A 24399-nucleotide genomic window follows, 5' to 3' on the forward strand; every position below is an offset into this window, starting at 1 on the left:
TCGCTGGGAAAACGTCCAAGTTTCTCAGTGAAAATAGTGTACACTGTTTCCGCTAGATGACACCGCTAACTAAAGGGTCGATAAATAATTATTTAGAGTCAAATAATTGTCGATAAAATAGTTAAATTTAACGTATAAACTAATATATTGCAGTGTCATAATAAGCCAAGTAATATTATTAATTATGCATTTATGGAAAATAAAAAATTATTTATTAATAGGTATCGGTGGCGTTATCTTAGAGAAACGGTGGATACTATTTTCACTAGAAACTTGGGCGTTTCGCCACAGATGGCGTCACTAGTACTAAATCATGCGGCATCTGGCAGCAACAGTAAGAACTATAGAACTATAGCAGAGAGATAGATCATAAGTAAGTGGAATTATTTAGGGTAGTTGATAATATTAATATATAATTATAGAAAAATTACAAGAAAATGTATAAAATTCTTTTCGTTCATATGTCTATGTTATTTCCTATAGCGTCTCTGACTGAGAGTATCGGCAGTGAACGATGTCACGAAATAAAAGATCTGGTACATATGGCACTCACAGCTCCTCTCGTTCGTTTGATTTGTTTATATTTTCGTAATCGAATACGATCGTAGAGTTCTCTGTATCGCTAATGTAGCCAGTTTCGCCAGTGTAATGTGTTGGATGAATCAACAGAGGATCAGCAGAGAGTATTATTAAATTCCTTTTTGGATAGTGCGCTTTCCAGTCGTTTCTGTATTTGAATAAAAACATTGAGAAATTTGCACATGAAAGAATTTTATTTAGCAAATATGTGTTCACCTAGGATGAGCGTCCGATAATGTTGGAAGATATTCATCGACGGGTATTAATTTTGTCAGTGGCTCTGCTTCGACTAGTTTTCGTGCGCCAGTTGCCGATAAGATGTATCCTAATGTCCAGTAGCTATAGGCAGCACGTACCAGGTATTTCGATCCGTCAATCGATGATTCAGCTTTCTGTTCCAACAATCTTTTTCTTCCCAAATACCTGTCGCAGAATACATGGTTCGTCTGAACTCACGAAACTCCATATACGCGTCCACCTCGTATTAATTAACGATGCAAAGTTTTTGAAAGTTTTCAAAATTAAACACTTACACTAAATCCCATTCGAGCTGAAGATTAACGAGTTCCTTTAAAATATAGTATACTTTTTGACGGAAGAACGGTTCGAAACGTACGTCGTCTTCTAAGATTATGACTTTTTCGAAATTATTTTCTATTACCTAATAAATGATCAGCAAGCCGGTATAATTGCATTGGATGTATTATGTAAAAGAAAGTGAAAAATTTGATCGAATCGATTCGTTTGAATAACTTGATAATTACCTTGTTCCAGATAGTGTAATGGCTTAAAAAACATCCGACTTCTCCCATAGTCATTGGTCTGCCGATTTGTGTTTTTCTTATTATCAGTTCTTATAATCGCATTCACTTTCAATTGTACTTACCGTGAGTGATAAGGATCGGTATATTCTGGCATCAATTCTATTTTCAGATTTTCCAATACAGATTCATTTAATGTCCTAAACAAATAACTATGATATCAAATGAATTTTCGTCGAGTCGAAACGTTATACTTTGCACGAGAAAAATTGATTTATTTATTTCGACTTACCTACCATCAACGGCATCGATAGTTTCCGCACGAATACCGAGTTCCTTAAAAAGTCGATTCATTCTATTGCGTCTTTCTGGTCTTCTTAAAAGATTTATCATATAAATTTGATCCACCTGCAATGTATCCGCAACAGGGTATCGCACAAATTTTTCAAGTATTCGCGACAATGGCAGATAATTACTGTTTGCTAAAAAAAATAAGATCGATTCTAAAAATCTATTATTTTCGTAAACTTTTAATATGCGTTTTTCCTTTATCGTGTCTTTTAACATACCTAATATCTCTGTCTTGATATTAGTTAGAGATTGTAGGTCGTCTACAATTGTTTCTCCTTCTTCTAACGGAATCATAACGAATCCGTAAATATTGTTGTTACAAACAAATAATGGCACACCTGTCGGTAACGGAAAGAAAGTGTTGTCGGCTGAAGGTTATAATAAAGATAAAGAAATGGTAAATGGTAAATGGTGGGAAAGTCTACCGACGATTTTTACCAGATTTCTTGGCACTAATAGCGAAAATGATTATATCGTCGATAGGACCGTTGTATCGATCTAAATTATTTGGATTATAAGTTAAAGCATCCGAAGCATGTTTCCTCAGATCTATAAGAACCGCGCTATGAATCATTGGTACATCGAAACATCCTGTTTCTTCGCGAAATAAGATCCGGTCGTAATCATCTGTTCTTCGATAATAGTAATCGGTGTTCATTCCAGCCCAAAAATTGCTGTACATGCCATCGGATTTCAGTAACGGTGCAACTACGGTCTTATTCGTTGAAACCAATTCGTCGAGAGTATTTGGATTTGTCAGGAAAACATCAGCGTCGAGCATCTGAAATTTCAGATGGAGCTGGCTTTCGTCGAATCGAATCTTATTTAAATATGCCCAAAAAGTATCGATACGAATATTAAAATCTAACAACTACCCAGATGAAATCTGCCCACATATTTCTCCCCGCGTCAACACCTTTCTCCCGTAAATTTATCACGTGTTGAAATCTTTGCGTCGACCAATCGGCAATTCCATTCTCATCTTCGAATCCATTAGATTTTTTATCAAAATTTATTTCGACTCCATGATACTTGTTACTTTCTCCTTCCAGCCATGTCGATAATATTTCAATCGAGTTATCGATATTGTTGTCACTGTATATCCTTCATAAAAATAAATTAATCATTTTCACTGGAGGACCGAGTGACGATAATATTTAAAATATCTCTAGTCGTAGCGATAGTAATATTCCTTCAAAGTCCTTTTCTACTCAAAATACATTAAAAAAAAAAAAAAGTATGAAAGAAATTGAAATGGTCAACAACGGACGTTACGTCCGTTTTCTGTTTTATCCGGTCACGGATTCGCGCCAATTATTCTATTAATATCAATGCCGGGTAATTACAAGTTTGCCGGCATAGCAGATGTCGCGTAAACTAACTCAACTTGTAATGATTTGGCGAGACAAACAAATTGGAAACTTTATTATATTATTCAGTCGATCTTTGTTAAATGTTCAAATGTTCAAATGTTCTTCGCTATTTTACTCTAGAAAATAGGAATTATTTCATTTATTACTTGTTACAGTTACGAGTGACGAGTACTTGTTTTATTTTGTTATTTTATTCATCAATCGATCGAGTATAGTGTACGTTCGAAATGCATTGAACTTGTTTGTGGCAATTGGTCTTTGTACGAGTACGTTCGAAAAGTGAGGTTACGCTAGGTATACTTACCACAGACGTATTCGTTCTTTCGGATAATTTAATTGTTCCAGAAAGGTTAAGAAATATGGTAACGTGTGGGCTTTATTTCGAACTAAAATTGTTATCAACACTGTTGGTTTCTTCGAATCTTCACTGCAAGTCACCGAAAGTGTAAGGAGGAGAACAAGAGAAATGAAAACAATATTCCTTAATCTCATTTCTTGCGTGATCACTTTCTGTTTCGTTTATTATCTTTCTCGTATTTAACTACTACAACTTGATCGAGACAAAAGTCCAAAGAAATCCCTAACTAAATGGTAAATTACGTCAAATATACTATACACGTTTAATGCTTTGCTTTTTCTGATAAAATTTTCCCACCCACGTTAGATTAGAAACCCGTGTAGTCGGTACAACAGTAAACTACTACCCTCGTTAAAGACACCGATTTACGATCGTTTAATTAACATTTAATCTCGTGCAAACGTCGGCTAGCGTAAGGACGAAACAGTCCTTAGGCTAGCTTTCAATCTTTGACACACGTGTTACAAATTCAATTTATTTATAATTGCAAATCGAACGAACAATTTTCCGTCATACACTGCTCGTTACGATAACCCTATGTACAATTTTGAATAAAATAACAACATAAATTCATATATCGGTTCGTTTATTAATTTGTTCTGTCGTATGCGTAATTTTTAAGGATTTTTCTTTCTCTGTATTCTCTCTTTTTTGTTTCAATCTCGAGGAATAACTAAGACTAGACTTTTCAAATTCTAACATCATTATACCCAAATCTCCGCTATATCTATTTTTAGCAACTTGTAAATATTTTTTGCCCCGTACGCTACTGAATCTCTTGTCTTGAATGATGAGTACATTATCAGCTTCTTGACTCGCTTTGGCGCCTCCAAAAATTGACGAAGTCGTTAACTCTTCTTCGCTACGCTCTTTTCTTGGATGTATTATCGCAGTCACGTGACAATTGTATTTGGTAGCAAAATTCCGAAATTTCGCAATTATATCATCCTGCTTCCAGAATCTACAAAAATTATAACGATATCGTTTTACATAAAAGGTTCCGTATAAGATTATTTCGATACCTGTCCATGTGCTTGGAATCATCCGATGTACCCATCATAAACTGAACGTTATCGATTATAACATGAGCTATATCGTGAACATAAGTTGCATGCTCGACTGCCTGTAATATAAATAAATATTCTGTTTGTATGCGGTTATAGGAAACCAGATGGAACAATTACGCGTGTACCTACATCCATCACTACTTTAATAGTTTGCTGACCGTGAAATGTCATAAAGTAAATTGGTAATTTTTCAAAAGCATCCGCGTATAAATCAAAATTGTCTAGATGTTGATCCAGAGGTAGCTCTACCATTTGTTGCAACATTGTTCTCGCTAATCGTGCATTCCTTATCTCAAAGCTACCCCATAAGGTATTGACGCCTTGCATTGCTAAATCTAAGGAATACTCGCTCATAAAAGTTGTCTTACCGCACCCTGACAAACAAATATCAATACTTGGAATTTTCGTATCGGAAATGTACTTGGTAAGCGTTGTACTTGAACTTTGTTACCCGTCGGCCCTGTTAATATCGTCAATTCTCCTCTTCTGTGACCCTTCAGTATACGATTCAGAACTGGATATCTTTTCCATTTTACACCTTGTACTTTATCGATATTTTGCAAATCGCTCAACACTTCTTCCCTGAGTTCTCGAAAGGTAGTTATACTTTTATGCCACACAGCTTGAGCATTTTGAAGAATACCTTTTAGATTGTAACCCATTTCTGCAGCCAATTTTGGTTGCGGTTGTAAATCTGTCGGTCTCACGAAGTAACATCGTTTTTCGTTTAACTTTTTTGCAAACTGTCTAGCGGTATACCAACTTGTCTCGTCATTTCCAAACCATAAAGTTAACTTTTTGAAGGATTCCATATATGGTAATAACTGCTGAGGTAGAGTTTTTAAATTGTATGGTAAACAGATAATTATATTTGCAGATTTCTGTGCAACCAAAGCTAACAAATCGTATATACTTTCTACGATCACAGCGGTATTATCGTTTTTACCGGTATTCTGTTTGTACGTAACGCATCCGCTGACACTAGAGACAGGGAATGTTGGCTCTGCTTTTACATCGGTTCCAATGAATTTATATCCGACAACAGAATTTTCTAGTCCTATTAATGGGAAATATAATACTTTTGATGTCTCTTTGTAAATGCACTTTAATTGGCTCATATCTTGTTGCGAAACATCCTGTAATAACAATTGTATTTAAGATTTTATATAATTAAGAAACTTTATGATCGTATTTATCTTTTTACTGGTAACGAGAAATTATCGAGAAGCGCGTTGTATTCTTCAGTGGTCAGCTCCATGATATCTCGACAGTTTTCTTTCATGTCTTTCCACTTTTTATCGAAATCTTGTTCCTTGTGTAGATTTGCTTTTAGTATATCGAGTTCTTTCAGTTTTTCCATTGATTTCGGTGTCGATAAAAATTGTCTTAATATATCCCAAGAGCCAGTGCATTTGCATTTATCGCACATAAAAAATCCTGAAATTACAATTTTATAATAATTTGTAATTATCAACGCAATATTTTAACACAAAGTTACTTTTATAACACTCGCTTAAAAACCGTATCTACCTGTTGTTTTATTTACATAAAGTTTTGCATCTTTCTTTTCGTTATTGCATATAGGACAGTCCGCTATAAGACATACATGACCGTCTACTACGGATAAACATTTTTGTTTGAACAATTGTTTTAAATGCGATACAGATATATTCAGAACAGAATTGGTGTCGGTGTGCAAATAGTGATTATTAATAATAATGCTTTTGATTTGTTGCTTTTTCTTTAGAGTGAAAGCATGTAGAAAAAACTTGAAAATCATTTTAAAACTAAAATAACTAGATATCGATAAAGATCGGTTAAATAAAAAATTAAAATCATAATATTCTTTAGCTTTTACTGTGCTAATTATCTTCAACTTGATTATAATTTAGTTGTAATGTACGTAATTGTAGCACGTTTTGTCATTGTTATTCAGTTTCTCTTGTCTAAATACCATCTATTCCAACTGATTGTTTCCGTCATACGTAATATCAGTTGGTTAAATTAATTGTTTATCGCACGATGCGGTTAAAGCACGTTGGATGCGCGCACGTGCTCACGTGGGTCACTCCAGACTCCACTCACTTTTTAAGGCTTATAGATGCAGAGACATCTCGAAGAGATACGAGACAAATGTTGGTTGTACAACAACTACTTTTATCGACGAATGATAACGTTATGTCGCGAAATTTGGAAATAATCATGGATAAATCGATGTATCGATTTTAATTATGTAAACATTAACTATGTACACTCGTTGTCTTGTTCGTTTTCAATTAATCAACTAGTCGTCAGTTTGTTTTTCTTGTTTGTTTGTTTGTTTGTTTGTCTCTGATCAGATGATTTTTGACGTTCTAACGGTTGTTACATATACATATACATGTATTTGTCGTCGTTTCGAACATGGCCGCGGTGGAGTGTGAATCGAAAGACGACAAATCGGCGGACGCGTCGGAAACACTGGTATTTTCCGAGGAAACTGTTAAAACGATCGAAGGACATGAATCGTTGGGAATACCGCTACAATCTTCGTGGACGTTGTGGTTGGACAAGTAAGGGAACTTGTTTACTTTTCGCTGCGTAATATTCCAAATAAAATGCTCGGTATATTGCATATCAATCTTCTTTTTTTCTCTTCTTCTTCTTTCATCTAACGAAAAACGTGATTAAAATAATATGCTTAATCAATCCGCATTCTCCGGTATTACTGAATCCGCGTAGATTGCGAGAATGTGATTGAAAATTCATGGAAATAAATGAATGCTACTAAATGTCGTCTCATTCAATTTTGTATTAATAAAAATAACGACATTGCGATTATCGTAAAAGCATGAAGAATTAGTATCGTTTTACAATCGCAGTTAAATCGAGGTTACGGTTTAAGAAGAAGAAATAATGACTTACATCATCCATTTGTTGCTTACGAAATATACTCGTGTTTGTTAAATATCAATAAAATGGACAGGGCTGTATCCGGAACAACTGTCGAAGAGTATAAAAAAAATTTGACAAAGATTTATACCGTGAACACTGTGCAGAGTTTCTGGGCAGTTTTTAATAACATACCAAATGCCAGCGCTATGCAGGTGAGTATACATGCACGTATACAGTTTATAAAGTAATTATCGATTTTATTTATATCAATCACTGTACGTATCGATTGTTACAATCGTAGGTTAGATACAGTTATCATTTGATGAGGGACGAGAGATATCCGCTATGGGAGGAACCTGTTAATCAAAAAGGTGGAACATGGAGATTAAAGTGCCACAAGTCCGATACCGTAGGTATAAAGAGATTTATCGTTAGGTTCGATACGTTAAACGGTATATTTGGTATACGTAGGAACAGATTTGGAAGGAGATGGTGCTCGCGGCGATCGGAGAACAGTTTTCCGAATGTACGGCCGAAGACGATGAAATTTGCGGGATAACCGTGTCTATCAGAGACAGAGACGATCTCGTTCAAGTATGATTTTAACGATTTAAATGGTGTAAACTAATTTGCAAGATAATCTAATTCGTTTATAAATTATTATCGTTTATTCTGCTTTTGTTTAGATATGGAATAGTAACGCAAGTTTAGCATCGAAAGCTACCGTTTTAGAAAAAGTTCATTCTCTGCTACCCAACGTTAACTTTACAGAATTTTATAAACGTAAGTCCGATAGAGTTTTGTTGCATTTTGTAGATTTAGAAAAGTTGATAGAAACGTGTTTGAAAAATGTCTACTATCGCGTTTACAGCTCATCAATCGCATCACGCTTACGGACGCCGCTAAGCATACGTTAATATTGGTAAAATATTAATTGGTCTTGGAATATAAGAATGGTGAGAAAAGTTTGACCGCCAACACGATTACGCTGGGCAATTGAATTCTACGAAAACTTGCTACAACAAGAAAAAAATATGTTGTTTATTAGGAGAGCATAAAAATTGTTGAAATTGTACTACTTTTAAATGGTCAAATATATTTTTATATTTACAACGCATGTCTATTTGTTAACCCATACGGCAAATTTTTAAGATAAATATTGGAATGCCTATAATAGACATTTTAAAGTAGCAGTCCATAATAAATTCGCATAAATGTACGTTGTACGACGTAGTACCATGCACGTATCGTTGGCGTGTTGCGCCTGCCACTTGTCCTTTATTAATCGTTCCCTTTTATTTACTGCAAAGCCCGTATTCCATTACAGGCATGGCGCTAAAAAGATACGACCGAACAATATTTCGATGGAGAAGATAATATATGTGTGTCGTTCCGCACACTTTCGAAAGCAGATATTTCATTTGAATTCCTAATCACATATCCATAAAATCGATTCGTCGGCCGACCAAACGGCGCCGGCTTAACATTTTACGGCTTTTCGACATTCATCAGATTGACGTCGACCAATGAATATCTCAAACATTAAGATACATATCGAAGACTTGTATTGGGACTCGATTAAACTAGTTTTAAATTGCATTAAAGTTATTTCCCACGTGGAAATATTTCATTGTTCGTCGCGTCGTGTAGTATCGTCGCGTCGCGTCGGGTCGGTTCGGGTCGGTTAGAAAAATACACGAATCGATCATACACCCTCGTATATCTAGATTTATCGTATACTTTTCCAGAGTCGTACGATACGTTTTCCTATCTGGATTAAATTCTTATGTAAAATTTCCAACGGTTATTTGAGATTTACCAAGATTAAAGTGGCGTCAAGTTTTAATTTACGAATATTATACGTTTTAATCAAGTTGCTTTAATTGACTCGTGATTGATTCGTCTATTTATTCGCAACGAGAAAGATAGTATCGTTGGAACATTTTTACCGATTTTGTGGAAACCAGAATTGTCGACTTTGAAAGATTTACACGTGAATACATATGTATCAACGGATTGGCATTGCAGGGCGTCCTTGCGCAAACAGCCTTGGGGTACACGTGCACATGTACCATTAATAATGTTACGTTAATAGTGTCGGTAATGTTGAGAGACAAGAGGAACGGGAACAGAAGTAACTGCACTCGCGAGCAGTTTCTCTCTGGCATGAGTCACCGTTCGTTATTATTTACAAATTTGTAGAAACAGGTTTTAATGAGACGCTAACGAAAAAGAAATGTACATCAATTTCCTAGCATCGTCTGTGTCGTAGTTGAGTTTATTCTTGCCCTACGATCTACGATTAACATATGCGCAAGTTGAAGCAGACGATGGCGCCAGGTAGGAAACGAATGTTTAAGATGAAGCGGTGAAACCTGTTTAATGGAAAATTTCCAGGACGTAACGAATGTCGAAATATAGAATTTTTAACAAATTTCAACGTATGGTAGAAAGATGAAAGAACGTTATAGCCGAATTGAAAATGATTCAAATATTCACGGAGAACCTTGAGAGGTTGAACTTTTTGAAAAGTAAAATAGACTTTCGCTTGATAAATTCAGCTCGTCTCTTAAGAAATTGCCATATCGATTCGATATGCCAATCCTTTGGAATTTCCTAACTTTACATTGACATTCATTAATCAGCCGTAGCATTGTTACGTGGGCGGTGATTGTAGATTTTTTTAGGAGCGCCACGTTTATCGGTTAATCCGACGCAGCCGTCGAAAAATTGATTCAAGTATGTATTACGTATAGATGATCGTGGCGCCGACTGACACCGTTACTGACAACAAAACTCGTAGTCGTTCCTCTGTGGCGTCAATGTGCTTGATGTATCGCGCTATTAACGAGTTACAGTATTTCTATTTAGTCTGTCTCTTTGTTTATTCGCGTACAGCCGTTGACTCGACATTTCAAAACTCGACAAATATTGTTCCCTTAAAAAAAGGAAACAAAGTAAAAATTGTACAACAACTACGATATAGTATATTATACATACACGATACGTATATGCATATCTTTTATCAAGTATTTCGAAAGACATGCGACGTATTTTAAGACGCGATTACGCAGACGAATTTGATTAAGGAACTCGTGAAATCCAGCAGATAGCTACTGCGTCAATGCTGGACTATTTTTATAATATGCGACTAAATGCGTCATCGCGAGTTCCGTGAGTTATTAACGTGGAATTAGTCGTACGAAATGCTACGGCAAAAGTAGGTTCAGTTCTCTCGTACAATGACCTCTGAAGCATCGACAGAGATTCTCCGATTTTTTCGCCGAGCATCCTGGAGAACCAGACAGAAATTGTTAAAGGTAAGTATAGAAGCAGGAATGAATCGAAAAGAAACAAATAAATATGCATAATTTTGAAACAGTTCATGTTTGTATAGCATGTATATGCATAGAATAGAAATAGTTGCGAGCGTTTACGATTCGTGCGGTACGATATTTCCGCGTACGCGTACACGTTAAACTGTTGTTCGATATCGCGGTTCGAGCTAACGCGAGAAACATTCGTGTATTCGAAACAGGCATCGTTGATGCCAACTCTTTCGCCAGAGAAGCGCTAAGCATCCGGCAACTATTACGTGCGTCGACCGGAACGAATTCCACACCTCTCGATCTCGGATCACCGACATGACCGTCCGATCGTTACGACCAAAAAACTTGCTCGAGTCGTGGAAAGTGAATTTCCAAATTCAGGTTACGTGCTACGTACACGTAGTATACCAAAGTATAGAGCACCCTTGACACCCGTTTATGTAATTCCTGCGCGATTGGTCCTGCAAAACGTTGCATTCGAGAGACTGTTCCATGGATCAAAGTCGCGATAAGCTCGTGAACGTGTAAACGTTAGACGCGATGAACGTTTGGTTTTAGGAAAATTGTGGATTTACCGATCAAACGCACGATAAATTACGATTCCGTACACGAAACGTCGAATCAAAGATTCCGAATCGTAAAGAGTATCGATATCGAACATTTTTTACATACACGTACGAGTACATACATTCGGCTTTTCACGGGATATTTAGAAATAACACCGAACCAACATTGAGAACCTCTGGATCTATTCTCGTAGGATTCGAGTGACATAATAGTCGGATGACTGCACGATGACTGTAAATGTGCAGCGAGCCTACGAGATAGTGGTGATTACCTGGAACGATACCGGTCACGGTAACAGACGCGCGTTCGCATTTCTACTGCACGAATAATCCAAGCTTCCTTATTCCATGCAGCTGTGCCGATGCGTATTTATGCGTGAAAGCGAGTTTGCTGTATTTGAATTCCCACGTTGGTCATCGTCGCGTCGCGTCGCGACGTAAACAAGTATCATCGCTACGCAAAACATCGATAATCGCTACTGCTTTCATCCATCTTCTTCTTCTAATTACGCGGCATTTTAGAGTCGCGTCTCACAGAAACGTTCGCGAAACTAATAATTCCATCAATGACCTACGTCACTCATTGTCAAACTTTACCATCTATCTTTTTCTATGCGCTTAATAAATGATAAATAACGGCGGTAAAACATTTCGAAGAGACGTGTCACGAATTCGGATCCAGAAAACATACACTCGCAATTATCCTATTTTTTTCAACTATCTATATTTACCATTCGTGCTGTAGTATTTTTTCTCCTATATACGTACTATTCCAAATTACGATTCAATTCCCTGTATTATATCTCGTATTCTACATAAGTAATATTGGCGAATTTTAAAATACACTTGGACCATTTCGAAGAACGTGGAAGCGTCGAGTAACGCGATTCTAACGCGAGAACCTAACGCGAGCCAGCTGGAAGAACCGGATGAACAAGATCGGAACGTTTCCAAGCAGATTTCCAGCGGGCAGATTAAGTTGGTCTGGTTGGATCGTAGAATTGGAACTGTTCCAATAATACGTAGTATAGCAATAAAATTCTACCGAGATGATGGTTTTATTTCGTCAAGTTGATTGTTCCGAGAAGGAACAACATGTTGAAATTGTATCGATATCGAGCGATTAAACGCCAACTATTGGCGAGAATGAGAAAACATTTGTTGTTATCCAGGAAAGTTTGTATCGGGCCGATGACGTTCTGGACAGACGTAAATATTGGAACAACTGGTGTGCTCGTGGACTGGACTCTGGTCTTGAAAGCGCGGCGTGGCGCGTCTGGTGGGATCGGAGGCACGTAGACATCGGTAGCTTACCAACATGCATATAACCAGGGAGTCGAGGCAAAGGAGATTGGCCAGTTTGCACGGACCATTCGACACGAGTGGATCGTCGCTTGTATGTTTCGTGCATTCGATTCCACGTGAACGTTATTCTCGCCTGCCGCGCCGCGCCGCGCCGCGACGTGATATCGATATTTCCGTTTGGACGATTAACAAATACACTCCAACTATAAATTACTCGGCTCTCGCGTAGCTCGAATGATAATTCCTCGATCGCGAGGAGAGTGTTTTCGTTGAAGAATTTACCGTTCGTGCTGGACTTTGTACGAGTAATGTACGTGCGATAGATCGAACAGATCTAGACAAAGTTGGAACGCGTAGAAAAATTGTATTCCGAAGGTTGTCGAAGAAAGAGTGAAACGTCAGTAATGAGGAATCGGAGAACTTTTGTGATCGTTGTCGGTATCCTGACACTGGGATGCCGTACTTTATGTATCACTGGTTCTGCGATACCCATGTGGGAATTCCTGTCGCGGGACGAGAAAGTGAGTATTGTTCGAGGTTCTTTCGTAAATGAAATTCGTATAATATCCGATTGAAAAAACTTGCGCGCTCGAGACTCTTGCTTTCTCCGACAATTTCCACGTTCAAATTTTTCTCTGCTAACTATTGCCGAGCGTGTAGTTTTTAGTTTTGTACGGCCTTCGTTATACTCGTAATTTCTCTAGAGAGAAAAATGAAAAATCTATTAATTTTTCTTTTAACACGCCCTACCAAATAGTAAAGCCCTGTACGCGATATCGGTAAAATGAAACTTTCACCGAACGAAATGGTGCGCATTCGTATAAAATGCTCTCTCTGCTCGTGCACTTGTGCACTTGTACACTTGTACAGTCCAGTCGAGTGCAATTGCGCGAGCGCGTCTCGGACATTGACTTTTCTCGTGACATTGCGTCCGCGTCCGCGCCCTCGTCCTCGCCCGCACCAGCACCCGCGGTCGTTCCTCTTATTTACCTTAGCTCTAGTTTTTCAAGTTTTTTCCATCGAACAAGAGTTTCGATGCTTCTACTTTGGTAACGTACTATAAATCGTAGCAATTTTTCCGTCCAACAGTAAAAAGACGCACGGATCAAGAAATGATTGTTTGCCGCGAGTAATACCGGAAAGAATAGTAATAGGAGGAGATATCGACTCAAAAAGTCATATTCCTTCGGTATCGAGTATTAACATGCATAATAATAAGATTAACCAAAGGCACGTAAATGTGATAATAAGATGAAGGGATGAATTGATATAAGCGAGCATGAGTGATGAAGTGATAAAAAACAAAAAACACAACTAGGTACAATAAAGATTGTCGATGGTTATTGTACCTCGTTTGATTCCACTCGTATAGCCGTTATCGATTTCACGTCTCGTCGCGATGCGTCGCGTCGCGTCGCGTCGCGTCGGTATATTCGATTTCGAGGGTTCGAAAGTTGTTACGGAAATGTCATTAGAAATTCCAAGGTCGAATATTCGCGTAATCGAACGTCCATAGATAGAGCCAAAAGTGTGTGGACATCGAGCATTGCGTTTTGTGTAGAACGCGAACAGGGGCATGTTTAACGGCGACGCGCGACGGGTAGAATTGATCGTGACGAAAAGGAAAAAAAAGCGTGTATCGCAATCAGGCCCGATACGTGATGTACGAGGAGCCGCGGCTCGCATATATATTTGTTTGTTATAACTGTCGCGTCCAATATACCGTGCGTTACACATTGCCGAGTTTCACCGGACGCGGTCAGAATGCATTTGTCCACGCGGAATAGAAAACAGCTTTCGCGATCATCGACGCTCTTTGAACAGACAAAAAAAGAAAAGAACGTTAACACGAGTATATAGTACGAGTAGAGGATTAGTATTATAAAAGAAAAAGAGATGGATAAATCGACACGATGAGGAAATTTATAATACGCAGACACGATTTTCATCGTGATGTTGAAAATGAGATTTAATTTTCACTGATCTATCATGTATCCCGGTAATTTCTTGATCGCGTAACAGTTAACGTTCGCGCTACCGTTCGATAATTTCATGCTTTTCCCTAAATCTCCCGATCAACTTTGAAACGTTCGATTTCAGACGAGCCATTTGTTCCGAATATTCAGTGAGCAAGTAGCAAAGTTCTGCACGGATTCCTCGATGCCTGATTGCAACAAAAACTTGCTCGTCTCCGGTCTTCGAAGTCTAGCCAATATGGACGACACGTTTCTCGATAAATTGGATCCGTATCAGCGTGGCGCCAAGGAAATTAGTGAGTTTACAAACTTTCCATGTACCTCTATAATAAATAATATATGTACATAGGTATAGTACACACGAGGATCGTAACTTGTTACTTCTCGGTTACAGTTTGGCGCGCCATGGCGAAAAACGGATATTCGACGAGAACCGGTCACGAGCCAGATGAATTCTACTTGACCACCGGACCAGATTCGTTAGGTATGTAAATATATTATATAATTATAATTATAAAATTTGACTAGTTCAACTTACTCGAGCAAATAAAGTAGCAAAAATTACAATAAAAATTAGCATCGTGTAATTGAACCATCGATCAACATGCCGTGGAAAAGATCATTTCTGTAACGATGCTATCGCAGACACGCAATTTATGGCCGAACAAAAAGTAAGAAAAAAGTAAGGAAAAAGAAAAGATAGCTTTATTTGCCGTAAAAAGTTATAATAATTAGCTCGAGTGAAAGTTTTAATCGATGAAAGATCGAAAGAACCTACTCTCTCGGAACGATGTATTACTCGAGAAAGAGCGCGTGAACCAACACGAGAGACTGATAGGCTGGTACAAGTTGGCCAGAGTCGATAAACCTTTCCATTAACGTTGAGTCGCAACATTCTACACGCACAGTACCAGAGATATGAAAGATAAAAATACGAGTAATAATAGTAATAGTAATAGCGATACATCAGACTGAAAAGCAGATTCGATGTTTGCGTTTCGTTCGCATTCAGAAATTCGCGTGACCCGAAGCGTCAACGAAAACAAATGGTGCTGCGAGAAAGTTCCAGGTACCGTGTCGATCACGCGCATTCCACTAGAAAGTTTGTTTTTTTCTTTCTTCTTTTGAACGAGATCGCATTCGATAGTAAAACGCTCCTTTTCAAATCGACTAGTCTTCTTCGCTGCACTACTTTCACTCCATCTCCGAGAATCATCGTGACAATTCGACGGGGATTATATTATACTATATTGTAACATTTAGCGACACCCAATCTAAACAATTCGATACAGCTATTACAAAACGTCCTTTATCTTTTAATCTCTCTGGTTTGATGCGTTTCGTGGCCAGGGTACACGGCCACGGATGATGCTTGGAAACTGGAAACACCGAAAGGAGGTCAATTTCCATCGGAGACCAGACTGCTCGAACAGCCTTTCACATTTTCTCCGAGAAATGCATCGATATATCGACGGATTTCAAGTTCAACCTTAAACAACCTATCCTAACCCTTGGAGGACCGTGAAATTCTTGTTTTCTACGTAAAGGGTCTATACATACATGTAGTACGTACAGATATAAGGGACACGAACGGAAATAAACCGATATAGCGATATAGATATTTTCGACATATTTCACAGTTGAATAGACGGTTGGGTGGTTGAACTGCATGTCAAGTACGAGGAAAGTTTGGCATGCGATCACAGCTCGTTCGCGAAACAAGCGACGAAGAAAGTGATTAACAAAAGTTTCAAGAGTTGTGTACATGGCAGGTAGACACTAGGCGTAAAAATAGCTCGTTACAAGTCGCGAGTCGATGCGCCACGGACACGGATCGTGGTCTCGCGAGGAACCCGACCACGCGAAAATATTATCGTACTTAAACGTTAAACTTAAATAATCCTTTACGGTAAGAAACGTTTACCGTTAAAATCCGTATATCGCGTCAACTACTCGACTATTCGACTGCAATTTTCCATCCCGTTTAGTAAAAATTTCATTTTTTATTCTGTTCCAGCCACCAGCTCCACCGGCAGCGAAACGAATGGCTTGGGCGAAGACACGGCATCGTCGGCCGACTACGCGCGACCATCTGCAGGCCCGTACCTGGTCGGACCGATGGTGATTCGCGTATACCCCGATGGTCGACCGGTTCCGGAGGATTCCACGCGTCCTTTGCCACGCGACGAGGACATCGACGAGTACAGACACTCTCGGCTACCGTCTATCGAGGAACTCGAAGCGGCCAGCGGTACAGTGTACGATAATCGATCGAAACCCGATACGTTTCCCGAGCCGAACAATCAGCCAGGATCGCGATCGCGATCGCGATCGCGATCGCAACCACGTCCGCAGCGCCAACGTCTCAACCAACGATCCGTTCATCTACCGTTTGAAACAAGATTGCTTCGAGAGGTCGTCGCAACGCGCAATATACGCTACTATTGAGGAAATGTGATTCATCGTTGAGGAATGCCGAAGGAAATCCAGCCTCTTTTTAAACGACTATAGTCGACTGTATTTCGAGGCTGGTATTGCCTACATACACCTAGTATCTACGCTAGTAGAACGGAGAAATGCGTTTCGTTGCAACTTGCAACCGTTTTTCCATCGAGTCGATATCTATACACGAAGGATACGTATGCATACGATTACGTAGTCCTGGATTAAGTCCTCGCCCAAAAGTTTTACCTTTTTTTAATAGAGACGGATAAGGAAACGAACGAAACGGTGATATTTTTCAATCGTATTCATTATCAATTATACGTGTTACGTAGTCGGAAACTAATGTCGCAAAGTCGGCAGTGATGAGTGTTGAAAAGACTGTTTTTGCGTACAACATTCGTACATAGTTTTCACGAGCGTTGGTCAACAAGTATCCGTCGGTCTCTGAAATCGTTTAACGTACGCGTAGCGTGTTAATTGACGATTGGTCGGCAATCAAACTTTCTATTTATTTTCGTTATTAGTTTCTAATTGAGAATACGCGATAGAATATTCGATTCTATTATTATTATTATTATATATATATGTTTAGGTTTACGTTTAGGTTTATGAATACCGCTAATGCATGCTTTCATTCGCTTCTGCACACGAATAATTATAATTATAATCGCCGACCATGAACACTTTCGATCATACGTTTTCATTCACTCGTTATTTATTTCATCATTTGCGTAATTAGTTATTTATCTTTGCATCGTTTACCGCTTGCAGTTTCGTTTATAATTATTGCCGTAGCGAGTCTAGCGCCAATAAGCACAAAGACGGACCGATCGTTTTGTTACGCGAGACCGTAAACTCTCGATTATACCATATTATACCATCAAATTTTATCGAGACAAACGCCTCCGTGGTGTAAAGGAACTTACCTCGCTAAAATTTCATTAACAGGGAATATTTTTATGCGTGCAATATATTATTGTGATTATTCCAATTATACGGTCGAGTTTATAACTGGTATTTACACGAATACGATGTCCATTTCGAAATTTTCCGTATCGTAGCTTTTTAAATACCGCATTAAAATTTTCTAAAATCTCTCAAACGTCCATGTTTTATACTTGTACAAGGTAGCATAGATCTTACGTGTATACAATGTTTGTAATAATGTAACATCAGATTATTATTAAAACGAAAGTGAAAGCAATTTTTATGAATATATATTTTTAAACAGATGTAGATGATTTATAATTATAATAAAATGTGATATCCGAGATCGATAGTGTACTCTTTATAGAATTATTTTTATTTCTCGAACCTCGAAATACGGCTACGTTCGGAAAAGCCACCGCTCACTGAGCCGCTCAGTCAGCGGGTTTTAGTACCAGTGGCGCCATCGGCGCGAAAACGCCCAACTTTATAGCGAAATTACTTGCCCCTGTTCCTGCTAGATGGCGCTTGGTTTGGAACCAGTGGCACCATCGGTGGGAAAACGCCCAAGTTTCTTGTGAAAATAGTTGCCGCTGTTGTAGTTGGATGGCGCCACCAAACTTTCGTTTTTTTTTTTCATTTCAACAGTTTATTTCAAGTGCTTGGTAATATTACCAGTTTACAACACTCCCTTTCATTACATTTTTCTACAATGTTTCTTAACATATATTTCTTTATCCATGTCTTGACAGAAGAATTTTGAATTGTTGTAATTTCAACAACTTTAAAATGGTTGAAAGAAAATATACAGCCGAGGAATTGCTCGAAATACTGCTCGGATTATCACATCGAAATGTTTTCTTCGGCGGCGATGGTGATACAGAGTGTAGCAGTGAAAACAACTTTATTTCCGTTATACGCTTGTGGCTTGTGGCGCTTCTAGTGGCAAAAAGTTGCAACAAGACGCCCTATCGTGTCGTATCGAACAACTGACGTTGCGATAACAGCCGTATAGATAAAATAAGGGCCGTAACGCGTACGTTTATCGTCTTCATCTTTTTATAATTTCTCACGTGATCAAACTATATTTCTTGAAAAGCGTGAAAAATTGTTTTATTTTCATCAGCTCGAATTATAGGAGATTCATATTTATTTAGGAAAACGGGAGGATTAAAAAAAAAGAAATTTGTTTTCAGTGGGTATCCAGCCAGAAACGCAACGCAACGCAACTAAACCAAACGAAACGCAACGCAACGCAACGAACGAACGAACGAACGAACCAAGCACCACCGAAATTGCGACAGCACTGCGCCTGGCCACGACGACCAACGGACCAGCGACGACTACACATACTGCGATACTGCCAACTACTGCCACGATGGCCGACCACCAGACTGACACAAATGATAAAACGACGATGGAAAGTATAGCGCAAAACATACTCGAGGTTCGTGTCAGCCGTGATCAAGACAGTGCTCGATAACGTAATAGTGGCTTTCGAAGTGTCGAGAGAGAATTCAGAGTTGCAGCGACTCGACATTATACAGTGGTTTTTCTATGATTTTGACAGGTCAGTGCCGGAGGTGGGTCTACTACGTCGAATCAAGTGGCCGCCTTGGAATTTCAAGCCTCGCAGGTGATATCGAGGCTCGAGGAAGCTGTAGAGAGAGCAGCCGACGGTGGCGGTACCACCTGGAACAATCCCTCTGGATTTCTTTCGCAGTCGAAAAGCCCTGATGAAATATTAACTTTGATTCAGGTAAATACAATACTAGCAGAAGCCATTGCTCGGCCGTCGTTGGTCATTTCTACGAGCCTCTCTCTCTCTCTGATTGGTTCCTACTTTTGTGTCCATCGACGAGCGCTCGTCACGTGGCTATACACAATCGTAAAACGGTCAATTGCCCTCCCGAGTCGTACATCGTACGAATCTACCGAGTTGCTGGCGGCTGTTTTCAAATATTTACAAACGGTCCAATTTGTTATTCACTTCTTTCAAACTGGCCGACTGTATAGTGTACGTAGCTGTGCCGTCTAAACCTAAATTAAACTATATCAACAAGTACTCGATCCCTGGAATTTATATAAACTGTATTCGTAGATATTTATATTTATATTCGTATTTTTACGTATAAAAGTACAAAGAAATTAAATTAAAGTTAGAGTCGTAATCTTTTTAGAAGAGAGAGAGAGAGAGAGAAAATATATCCATCGCTCGTAATATTTTCAAAGTTTCATATCGGCTGTGTGAAACAACGTAAATCGTTTCCAGGATTTGGTAATTCACGACGACGCTCCGCAACCAGCGGAGGATGGTTCGACCGAGACTTGTACCAGCCAGGTGACGAATCTACCAACGTTAACAGAGCCAGCGAAATTAGCGTTAATTACACACGCTGTTTCCGCGTACGCTCTCGCGCTTCCAAAATCGCACGCTCAGAAGCTAGCCGGTCGTTTGGCTGCCGACACCACGAGATGGCTCAGTCATATTTTCCGTTTCATCGACTGTGCCTCCTCGTTTCACGAGGACCACTTGGAAGGTTTAGTCAGGGTAACCAGGTTGGCGCTACACCGAAAGTATCCTCGATATATGGAAGAGGGTTTCACAGCTCTTACAGCTTCGCCGCCTCTAATTTATAGTTCCGTGGCCGCATCTTTAGGTGTGGTTCAACATCTATGCAGACAGGTATATACGCACCAATTTTTTTTTTCTTTTTTTTTCTTTCTTCAATAACAAAAAATAGCTAACATTGTGTTTAATATTTCGCAGCTTTCTTTGCCGCTTCACTGCGTAAGACACATTCCCTATAATACAATGTTCGGATCACGGTACAGTATGGACGTTTCGGCTCTAGAACGACGTTTGGCGGAAGATACTCAGTCGAACAGTGTAACGCCGCTTCTAGTGTTGGCCGAAGCGGGTTCGGTACTAACGGGACATTGCGACAACATCGCTAGGCTTCGTGCAATTTGCGATAAATACAATGTCTGGCTCCATCTCCGTGGACATTGTTTGGCTGCGTTAGCGCTGAATAATTCAGCGAAAGACTTGGTGCGTTGATGTTATCGTTAAATTACATAATTTGTTTTCCCAACATTGAATGCATAAAATGAAATAAAATGAAATAAAATATCGTTGATTTTCAGCCTTCAAAGGTAGCGGATAGTATTACATTACCTCTTGGTGTTTGGCTAGGTATACCGTCGTTGCCAGTAGTCGTATCCTTTTAAAGAAATATCGAAACGTTAAAAACAGAGAATGGTATGTTTTGTCCTTAACGCATTCGGTTAGACATTGTACAGACTAACGGACACGAAAGGTGGTCGACCCACTCCGAGAGACACAACTTTATCGTTTGTGTCGGGTTTAATGACGGATTCGTTGTCCAGACGTTTACCGACTTTACCACTGTGGGCTACGTTACAGGCTTTAGGTCGAGACGGTGTACATAATAAACTCAAGAGATGCTTTTTAGCTGTGGAAGAATTGTACAATAAAATAAAAAAATTTACTTGCATAGGAATTTTGGTAATTGGCCATACGAGTAATATCTTGTTGTTTGGTGGCCGAGTATCGCATACGAAATTGTATATAATCGATTGTTTAAGAGTCAACCACCAGGAGGGGAAACAGGATCCTATACGATAAACGAATTGTTAACGAATCCTGTTAACAATCCGCAACTCTTCGAAGCGGTGGCCAGTGCTTTAGTCTTTCAATTTTTGCCCGCGGACAGAGATGCTCAAGCAATGGAACGCGTTCCACCGTATTACGACAAACTAAATTCCTGGCTGGGACAAATTCTTCAAAGAGATATCGAGAACGTACAAATAGAGCTGTGCGAGATCGAACACCATGGCGTAGCGATTCGCATTTGCCCTCTCGAAAACTCGGAATCACCACCTACGACCGAGGATATAGATAACGTGGTGGCTTGTCTCGAGCAACAGATAGTAAGTTGGCGGCGTTACATTACGTGTAATTAGCACGTATCGTATCGTATCGTATCGTATCGTATCGTATCGTATCGTATCGTATCGTATCGTATCGTATCGTATCGTATCGGGTAATCTTTTCTACTAATCGTTGTCGTCCGTTCAATAGGAAATATTGCTGGCGACAGTCGAACGCAAAGAAACATTTGTAAAATTAGTCTCGGAGAATGATTCGTTGCATTTAGTGGAGATGCCAGGTTGGGCTGGTTTAGGAGGTGTTCGTTACGCTCCTCCCACTTGGATTCACGTAATGACGGATCAGGCCAAGGAGGAATTGAATAGATTGAATACGCAATTGGTCGAAGCTTTACGAAGCACGGACGCGGCGTTTTCTTTGGGGGAAGGAGCCGACGGTTTGGCATGCGTACGATTTGGAATGGTTACGCAAGACACGGGTAATAGTACATTGAACTTTGATGACATTTCTTACGTAGCACTGTTAGTTACGTTACTCGTAGCTACGTACTCTGTCTTGTCAATTTTCCGAATAAAAGAAACAAACGATTCTATTCGCAGATGTAGCCGAATTATTGTCTTTGGTTTTGCAAGTTGGTCAAGAAGTGGAAGCTAGTTCCAAGTTACTCGATACGATATCCGAGGTGGTAAAGAGAGGCATCGAAGCAGCGCAGACAGATTTGGAGAGAGAAAACGCCGAAAAATTATGGCAAGAAGGTATTCTTAGGCACGTGCCCGTCGTTGGGACCTTTGTCAATTGGTGGAGCCCACCTTCGAAGGAGACTGGAGTTCGCGGACGTAGTTTAAATCTACAGGCTGGTAAATATTTCATTTGCAAACGATGCGATTCGCGTCAGTCTAGTAACTTTCTAGTATCTACGCTACAAAAGCATTGTTCGAATGGTAGGAGTCGTCGAAAGTACAGAGAATATTTACAAGTACCACATGCAACTGCAACCGAATTCTACCGTGGTCAATGGATCTGGAGCTAGAACTCCACCGCAACCGTTGGTGCAAACACCAGTTGGCGCGGGAAGTCAGAGTCATAGTCGGTCTTCGAGTCACTCTAGCCTGCAGAGCGGCAAAAGTATTTCCGCGATCGCAAACATCGCTTCTCATCCATTGGTAAAAGAGGAATCTGGCGAGGTCAAGTCGTAGTGAACGTCAAATGGCATGGTTTGTCGACGGAAAACAACATCTGCGTCGAGTCTGCGGACTTGACGTGAGAAAGAAACGATGCCGTGGCTGAAACGCTCGTAACGAATCTTTCCCGCGAAAGTTACTCTTTACGTTGGCAGAGGAGAGCAGAGCAAAGCAAAGCATTAGTTCTCTGAAACGTAAGCCGAAGAGCTTGGTAACTCGAGCCAGGTAAACTCGCGCTGTCCATTCTTTATCGAGCAATTTTCTTCTCAAACATTTTACCTTATCCTTCGGTCGTGATCCGTACACAGTGTTCTTTTCTTTTCAACGGCTTCTTACTTGGACGTTTTAACTGTGCAAGCTCGCATACGATTTGCTTAATTATGGCTGATGTACTTATTAGACTGATACAAAGTAAAATCGTTACTGTTACGACGAGTTTGATAAAAAGCATCGACTGTCATCGTTTACTCAAGCATTTCTTACAGCACAATGGTCAGCCAGACATACACGTCTCGCAAGTGATGTTCGCGTCACAATATTCGAATGTTATTACGTTCGCTTTAATTAGTCGAACGTATATCGATATTCCAGCGCGGAGTAAAAGTTTAAATAAATGTGATAGAATTTTACACGATACGTTGTTTGTACACGAGTTCAAATGAAATTTTTCAACAAGATGTCCCTTATTTTTACTCATCGGCGCCGCCTATCACGGTCATTGAAAACACCGATACGATTTTCATTGGTTTCTTTCGAAACAGCACAAGGTATATTCGATAGACGTCGGTACACGAAAAATCGTGATCGCGCTACCATCATTTTACGACGTTACAATTTCTTCATAGTTGCTAAGCTTTTACCAACGATCCAACTAAACGTATCTAAAGAAGAACGGGGACGGGAACGGAAACGGAAACGTTCCGACATTAAAGCGCCGACTCACCAAAGAGACACTCGCAGGAGTAGTGCTGGACACGTGGATCGTCGATTCGACGAAAAGTTCGTTCGTGCTTCTAATAATCGAAATGCGGAAAACATTAACCAACGCGATCATACGAATGCCGTGTAATTCTTCTTTTTAGATCAAGATTGGAACGCAACGCGAACCGTTGCTCTGTAATAATGTGTAATTTTGCCAACAAAGGCCAGGATTCGTCGGATTATAGGAAAAACTTGAACAAAATATTTGCATTACGCTACAACTCGGTAAATTGTTGACAGATACATTAAACGAAAAGAAATTGAACTGTATGTATATTTATGTACCAAATTGTTGTAATAAAGTATTACAATCGGTATACCGTACGATTTTACTCGGTGTATTTCTTTAAGCAGGATCGTGGTTGTTTCAACGTACACGATTCTAGATATTACACTTTTATTTCTTTTTTCGT

At 39.3% G+C, this 24399-nt stretch overlaps 5 protein-coding genes and 1 long non-coding RNA gene across 8 annotated transcripts; 3 read left to right on the forward strand and 3 right to left on the reverse strand.

The window, feature by feature from the left end:
* Positions 1 to 393: 393 nt before the first annotated feature.
* On the reverse strand, positions 394 to 3558 carry LOC128894896 (glycosyltransferase 25 family member). The gene is made up of 10 exons (XM_054156960.1): positions 3369 to 3558; positions 2567 to 2795; positions 2130 to 2472; positions 1910 to 2029; positions 1633 to 1822; positions 1466 to 1540; positions 1344 to 1401; positions 1113 to 1240; positions 796 to 1002; positions 394 to 727 (listed from the first exon to the last, which is right to left on the reverse strand). The coding sequence occupies exons 1-10, from the start codon at positions 3554 to 3556 to the stop codon at positions 550 to 552; spliced, it is 1716 nt and encodes a 571-aa protein (XP_054012935.1). The 5' UTR covers positions 3557 to 3558; the 3' UTR covers positions 394 to 549.
* Positions 3551 to 6780, reverse strand: LOC128894891 (mitochondrial DNA helicase). Of its 2 annotated transcripts, none has more exons than XM_054156950.1 (6): positions 6020 to 6780; positions 5694 to 5926; positions 4941 to 5625; positions 4648 to 4863; positions 4445 to 4565; positions 3551 to 4383 (listed from the first exon to the last, which is right to left on the reverse strand). In XM_054156950.1, the coding sequence occupies exons 1-6, from the start codon at positions 6267 to 6269 to the stop codon at positions 3993 to 3995; spliced, it is 1896 nt and encodes a 631-aa protein (XP_054012925.1). In that variant the 5' UTR covers positions 6270 to 6780; the 3' UTR covers positions 3551 to 3992. The 2 variants fall into 2 exon arrangements, with proteins under 2 accessions (XP_054012925.1, XP_054012924.1); XM_054156949.1 differs by having other exon boundaries at positions 3992 to 4383; positions 4445 to 4545; positions 4619 to 4863.
* A 40-nt stretch (positions 6781 to 6820) lies between these two features.
* Positions 6821 to 8476, forward strand: LOC128894924 (eukaryotic translation initiation factor 4E type 3-like). Its single transcript, XM_054157030.1, has 6 exons — positions 6821 to 7041; positions 7455 to 7575; positions 7665 to 7772; positions 7835 to 7957; positions 8050 to 8146; positions 8235 to 8476. Exons 1-6 carry the CDS (start codon positions 6893 to 6895, stop codon positions 8267 to 8269), a joined length of 633 nt encoding a protein of 210 aa, XP_054013005.1. The 5' UTR covers positions 6821 to 6892; the 3' UTR covers positions 8270 to 8476.
* Positions 8477 to 10555: 2079 nt separating this feature from the next.
* LOC128894921 (rhythmically expressed gene 5 protein) lies at positions 10556 to 18257 on the forward strand. Of its 2 annotated transcripts, none has more exons than XM_054157017.1 (4): positions 10556 to 10683; positions 14664 to 14835; positions 14934 to 15023; positions 16557 to 18257. In XM_054157017.1, exons 1-4 carry the CDS (start codon positions 10606 to 10608, stop codon positions 16985 to 16987), a joined length of 771 nt encoding a protein of 256 aa, XP_054012992.1. In that variant the 5' UTR covers positions 10556 to 10605; the 3' UTR covers positions 16988 to 18257. The 2 variants fall into 2 exon arrangements, with proteins under 2 accessions (XP_054012992.1, XP_054012991.1); XM_054157016.1 differs by lacking the exon at positions 10556 to 10683 and adding an exon at positions 12297 to 13084.
* Positions 15230 to 16447, reverse strand: LOC128894931 (uncharacterized). Its single transcript, XR_008461647.1, has 3 exons — positions 16109 to 16447; positions 15359 to 16076; positions 15230 to 15313 (listed from the first exon to the last, which is right to left on the reverse strand). It is a non-coding gene; the product is annotated as an uncharacterized LOC128894931 (long non-coding RNA).
* Positions 18258 to 18932: 675 nt separating the features above from the next.
* Positions 18933 to 24310, forward strand: LOC128894885 (pyridoxal-dependent decarboxylase domain-containing protein 1). Its single transcript, XM_054156935.1, has 11 exons — positions 18933 to 18947; positions 19108 to 19358; positions 19482 to 19670; positions 20184 to 20597; positions 20682 to 20963; positions 21059 to 21130; positions 21204 to 21440; positions 21521 to 21865; positions 22017 to 22302; positions 22424 to 22681; positions 22770 to 24310. The coding sequence occupies exons 2-11, from the start codon at positions 19290 to 19292 to the stop codon at positions 23018 to 23020; spliced, it is 2403 nt and encodes an 800-aa protein (XP_054012910.1). The 5' UTR covers positions 18933 to 18947; positions 19108 to 19289; the 3' UTR covers positions 23021 to 24310.
* Positions 24311 to 24399: the final 89 nt, after the last annotated feature.

The sequence above is a fragment of the Hylaeus anthracinus genome, unplaced genomic scaffold, assembly GCF_026225885.1.
Source record: "Hylaeus anthracinus isolate JK02 unplaced genomic scaffold, UHH_iyHylAnth1.0_haploid 4, whole genome shotgun sequence".
NCBI lineage: Eukaryota > Metazoa > Arthropoda > Insecta > Hymenoptera > Colletidae > Hylaeus > Hylaeus anthracinus.

Excerpts from the sequence above, each read along its gene's own strand:
- LOC128894896 (XM_054156960.1), bottom strand. The coding sequence starts at position 3,556 with ATGAGATTAAGGAATATTGTTTTCATTTCTCTTGTTCTCCTCCTTACA. Across the intron at positions 2,473-2,566 it reads TGTGGGCAGATTTCATCTGG|ATGCTCGACGCTGATGTTTT; the intron begins GTAGTTGTTAGA and ends CTGAAATTTCAG. Across the intron at positions 1,541-1,632 it reads ATCGATGCCGTTGATGGTAG|GACATTAAATGAATCTGTAT; the intron begins GTAAGTCGAAAT and ends TTATTTGTTTAG.
- LOC128894891 (XM_054156949.1), bottom strand. The coding sequence starts at position 6,269 with ATGATTTTCAAGTTTTTTCTACATGCTTTCACTCTAAAGAAAAAGCAA. Across the intron at positions 4,864-4,940 it reads GATATTAACAGGGCCGACGG|GGTGCGGTAAGACAACTTTT; the intron begins GTAACAAAGTTC and ends TTTGTTTGTCAG. Across the intron at positions 4,546-4,618 it reads CTATTAAAGTAGTGATGGAT|GCAGTCGAGCATGCAACTTA; the intron begins GTAGGTACACGC and ends TTTATATTACAG.
- LOC128894924 (XM_054157030.1), top strand. The coding sequence starts at position 6,893 with ATGGCCGCGGTGGAGTGTGAATCGAAAGACGACAAATCGGCGGACGCG. Across the intron at positions 7,576-7,664 it reads CAAATGCCAGCGCTATGCAG|GTTAGATACAGTTATCATTT; the intron begins GTGAGTATACAT and ends TTACAATCGTAG. Across the intron at positions 8,147-8,234 it reads CTTTACAGAATTTTATAAAC|CTCATCAATCGCATCACGCT; the intron begins GTAAGTCCGATA and ends TCGCGTTTACAG.
- LOC128894921 (XM_054157016.1), top strand. The coding sequence starts at position 12,968 with ATGAGGAATCGGAGAACTTTTGTGATCGTTGTCGGTATCCTGACACTG. Across the intron at positions 13,085-14,663 it reads TCCTGTCGCGGGACGAGAAA|ACGAGCCATTTGTTCCGAAT; the intron begins GTGAGTATTGTT and ends GTTCGATTTCAG. Across the intron at positions 14,836-14,933 it reads GCGTGGCGCCAAGGAAATTA|TTTGGCGCGCCATGGCGAAA; the intron begins GTGAGTTTACAA and ends TCTCGGTTACAG.
- LOC128894885 (XM_054156935.1), top strand. The coding sequence starts at position 19,290 with ATGGCCGACCACCAGACTGACACAAATGATAAAACGACGATGGAAAGT. Across the intron at positions 19,671-20,183 it reads AAATATTAACTTTGATTCAG|GATTTGGTAATTCACGACGA; the intron begins GTAAATACAATA and ends AATCGTTTCCAG. Across the intron at positions 22,303-22,423 it reads AATGGTTACGCAAGACACGG|ATGTAGCCGAATTATTGTCT; the intron begins GTAATAGTACAT and ends TTCTATTCGCAG.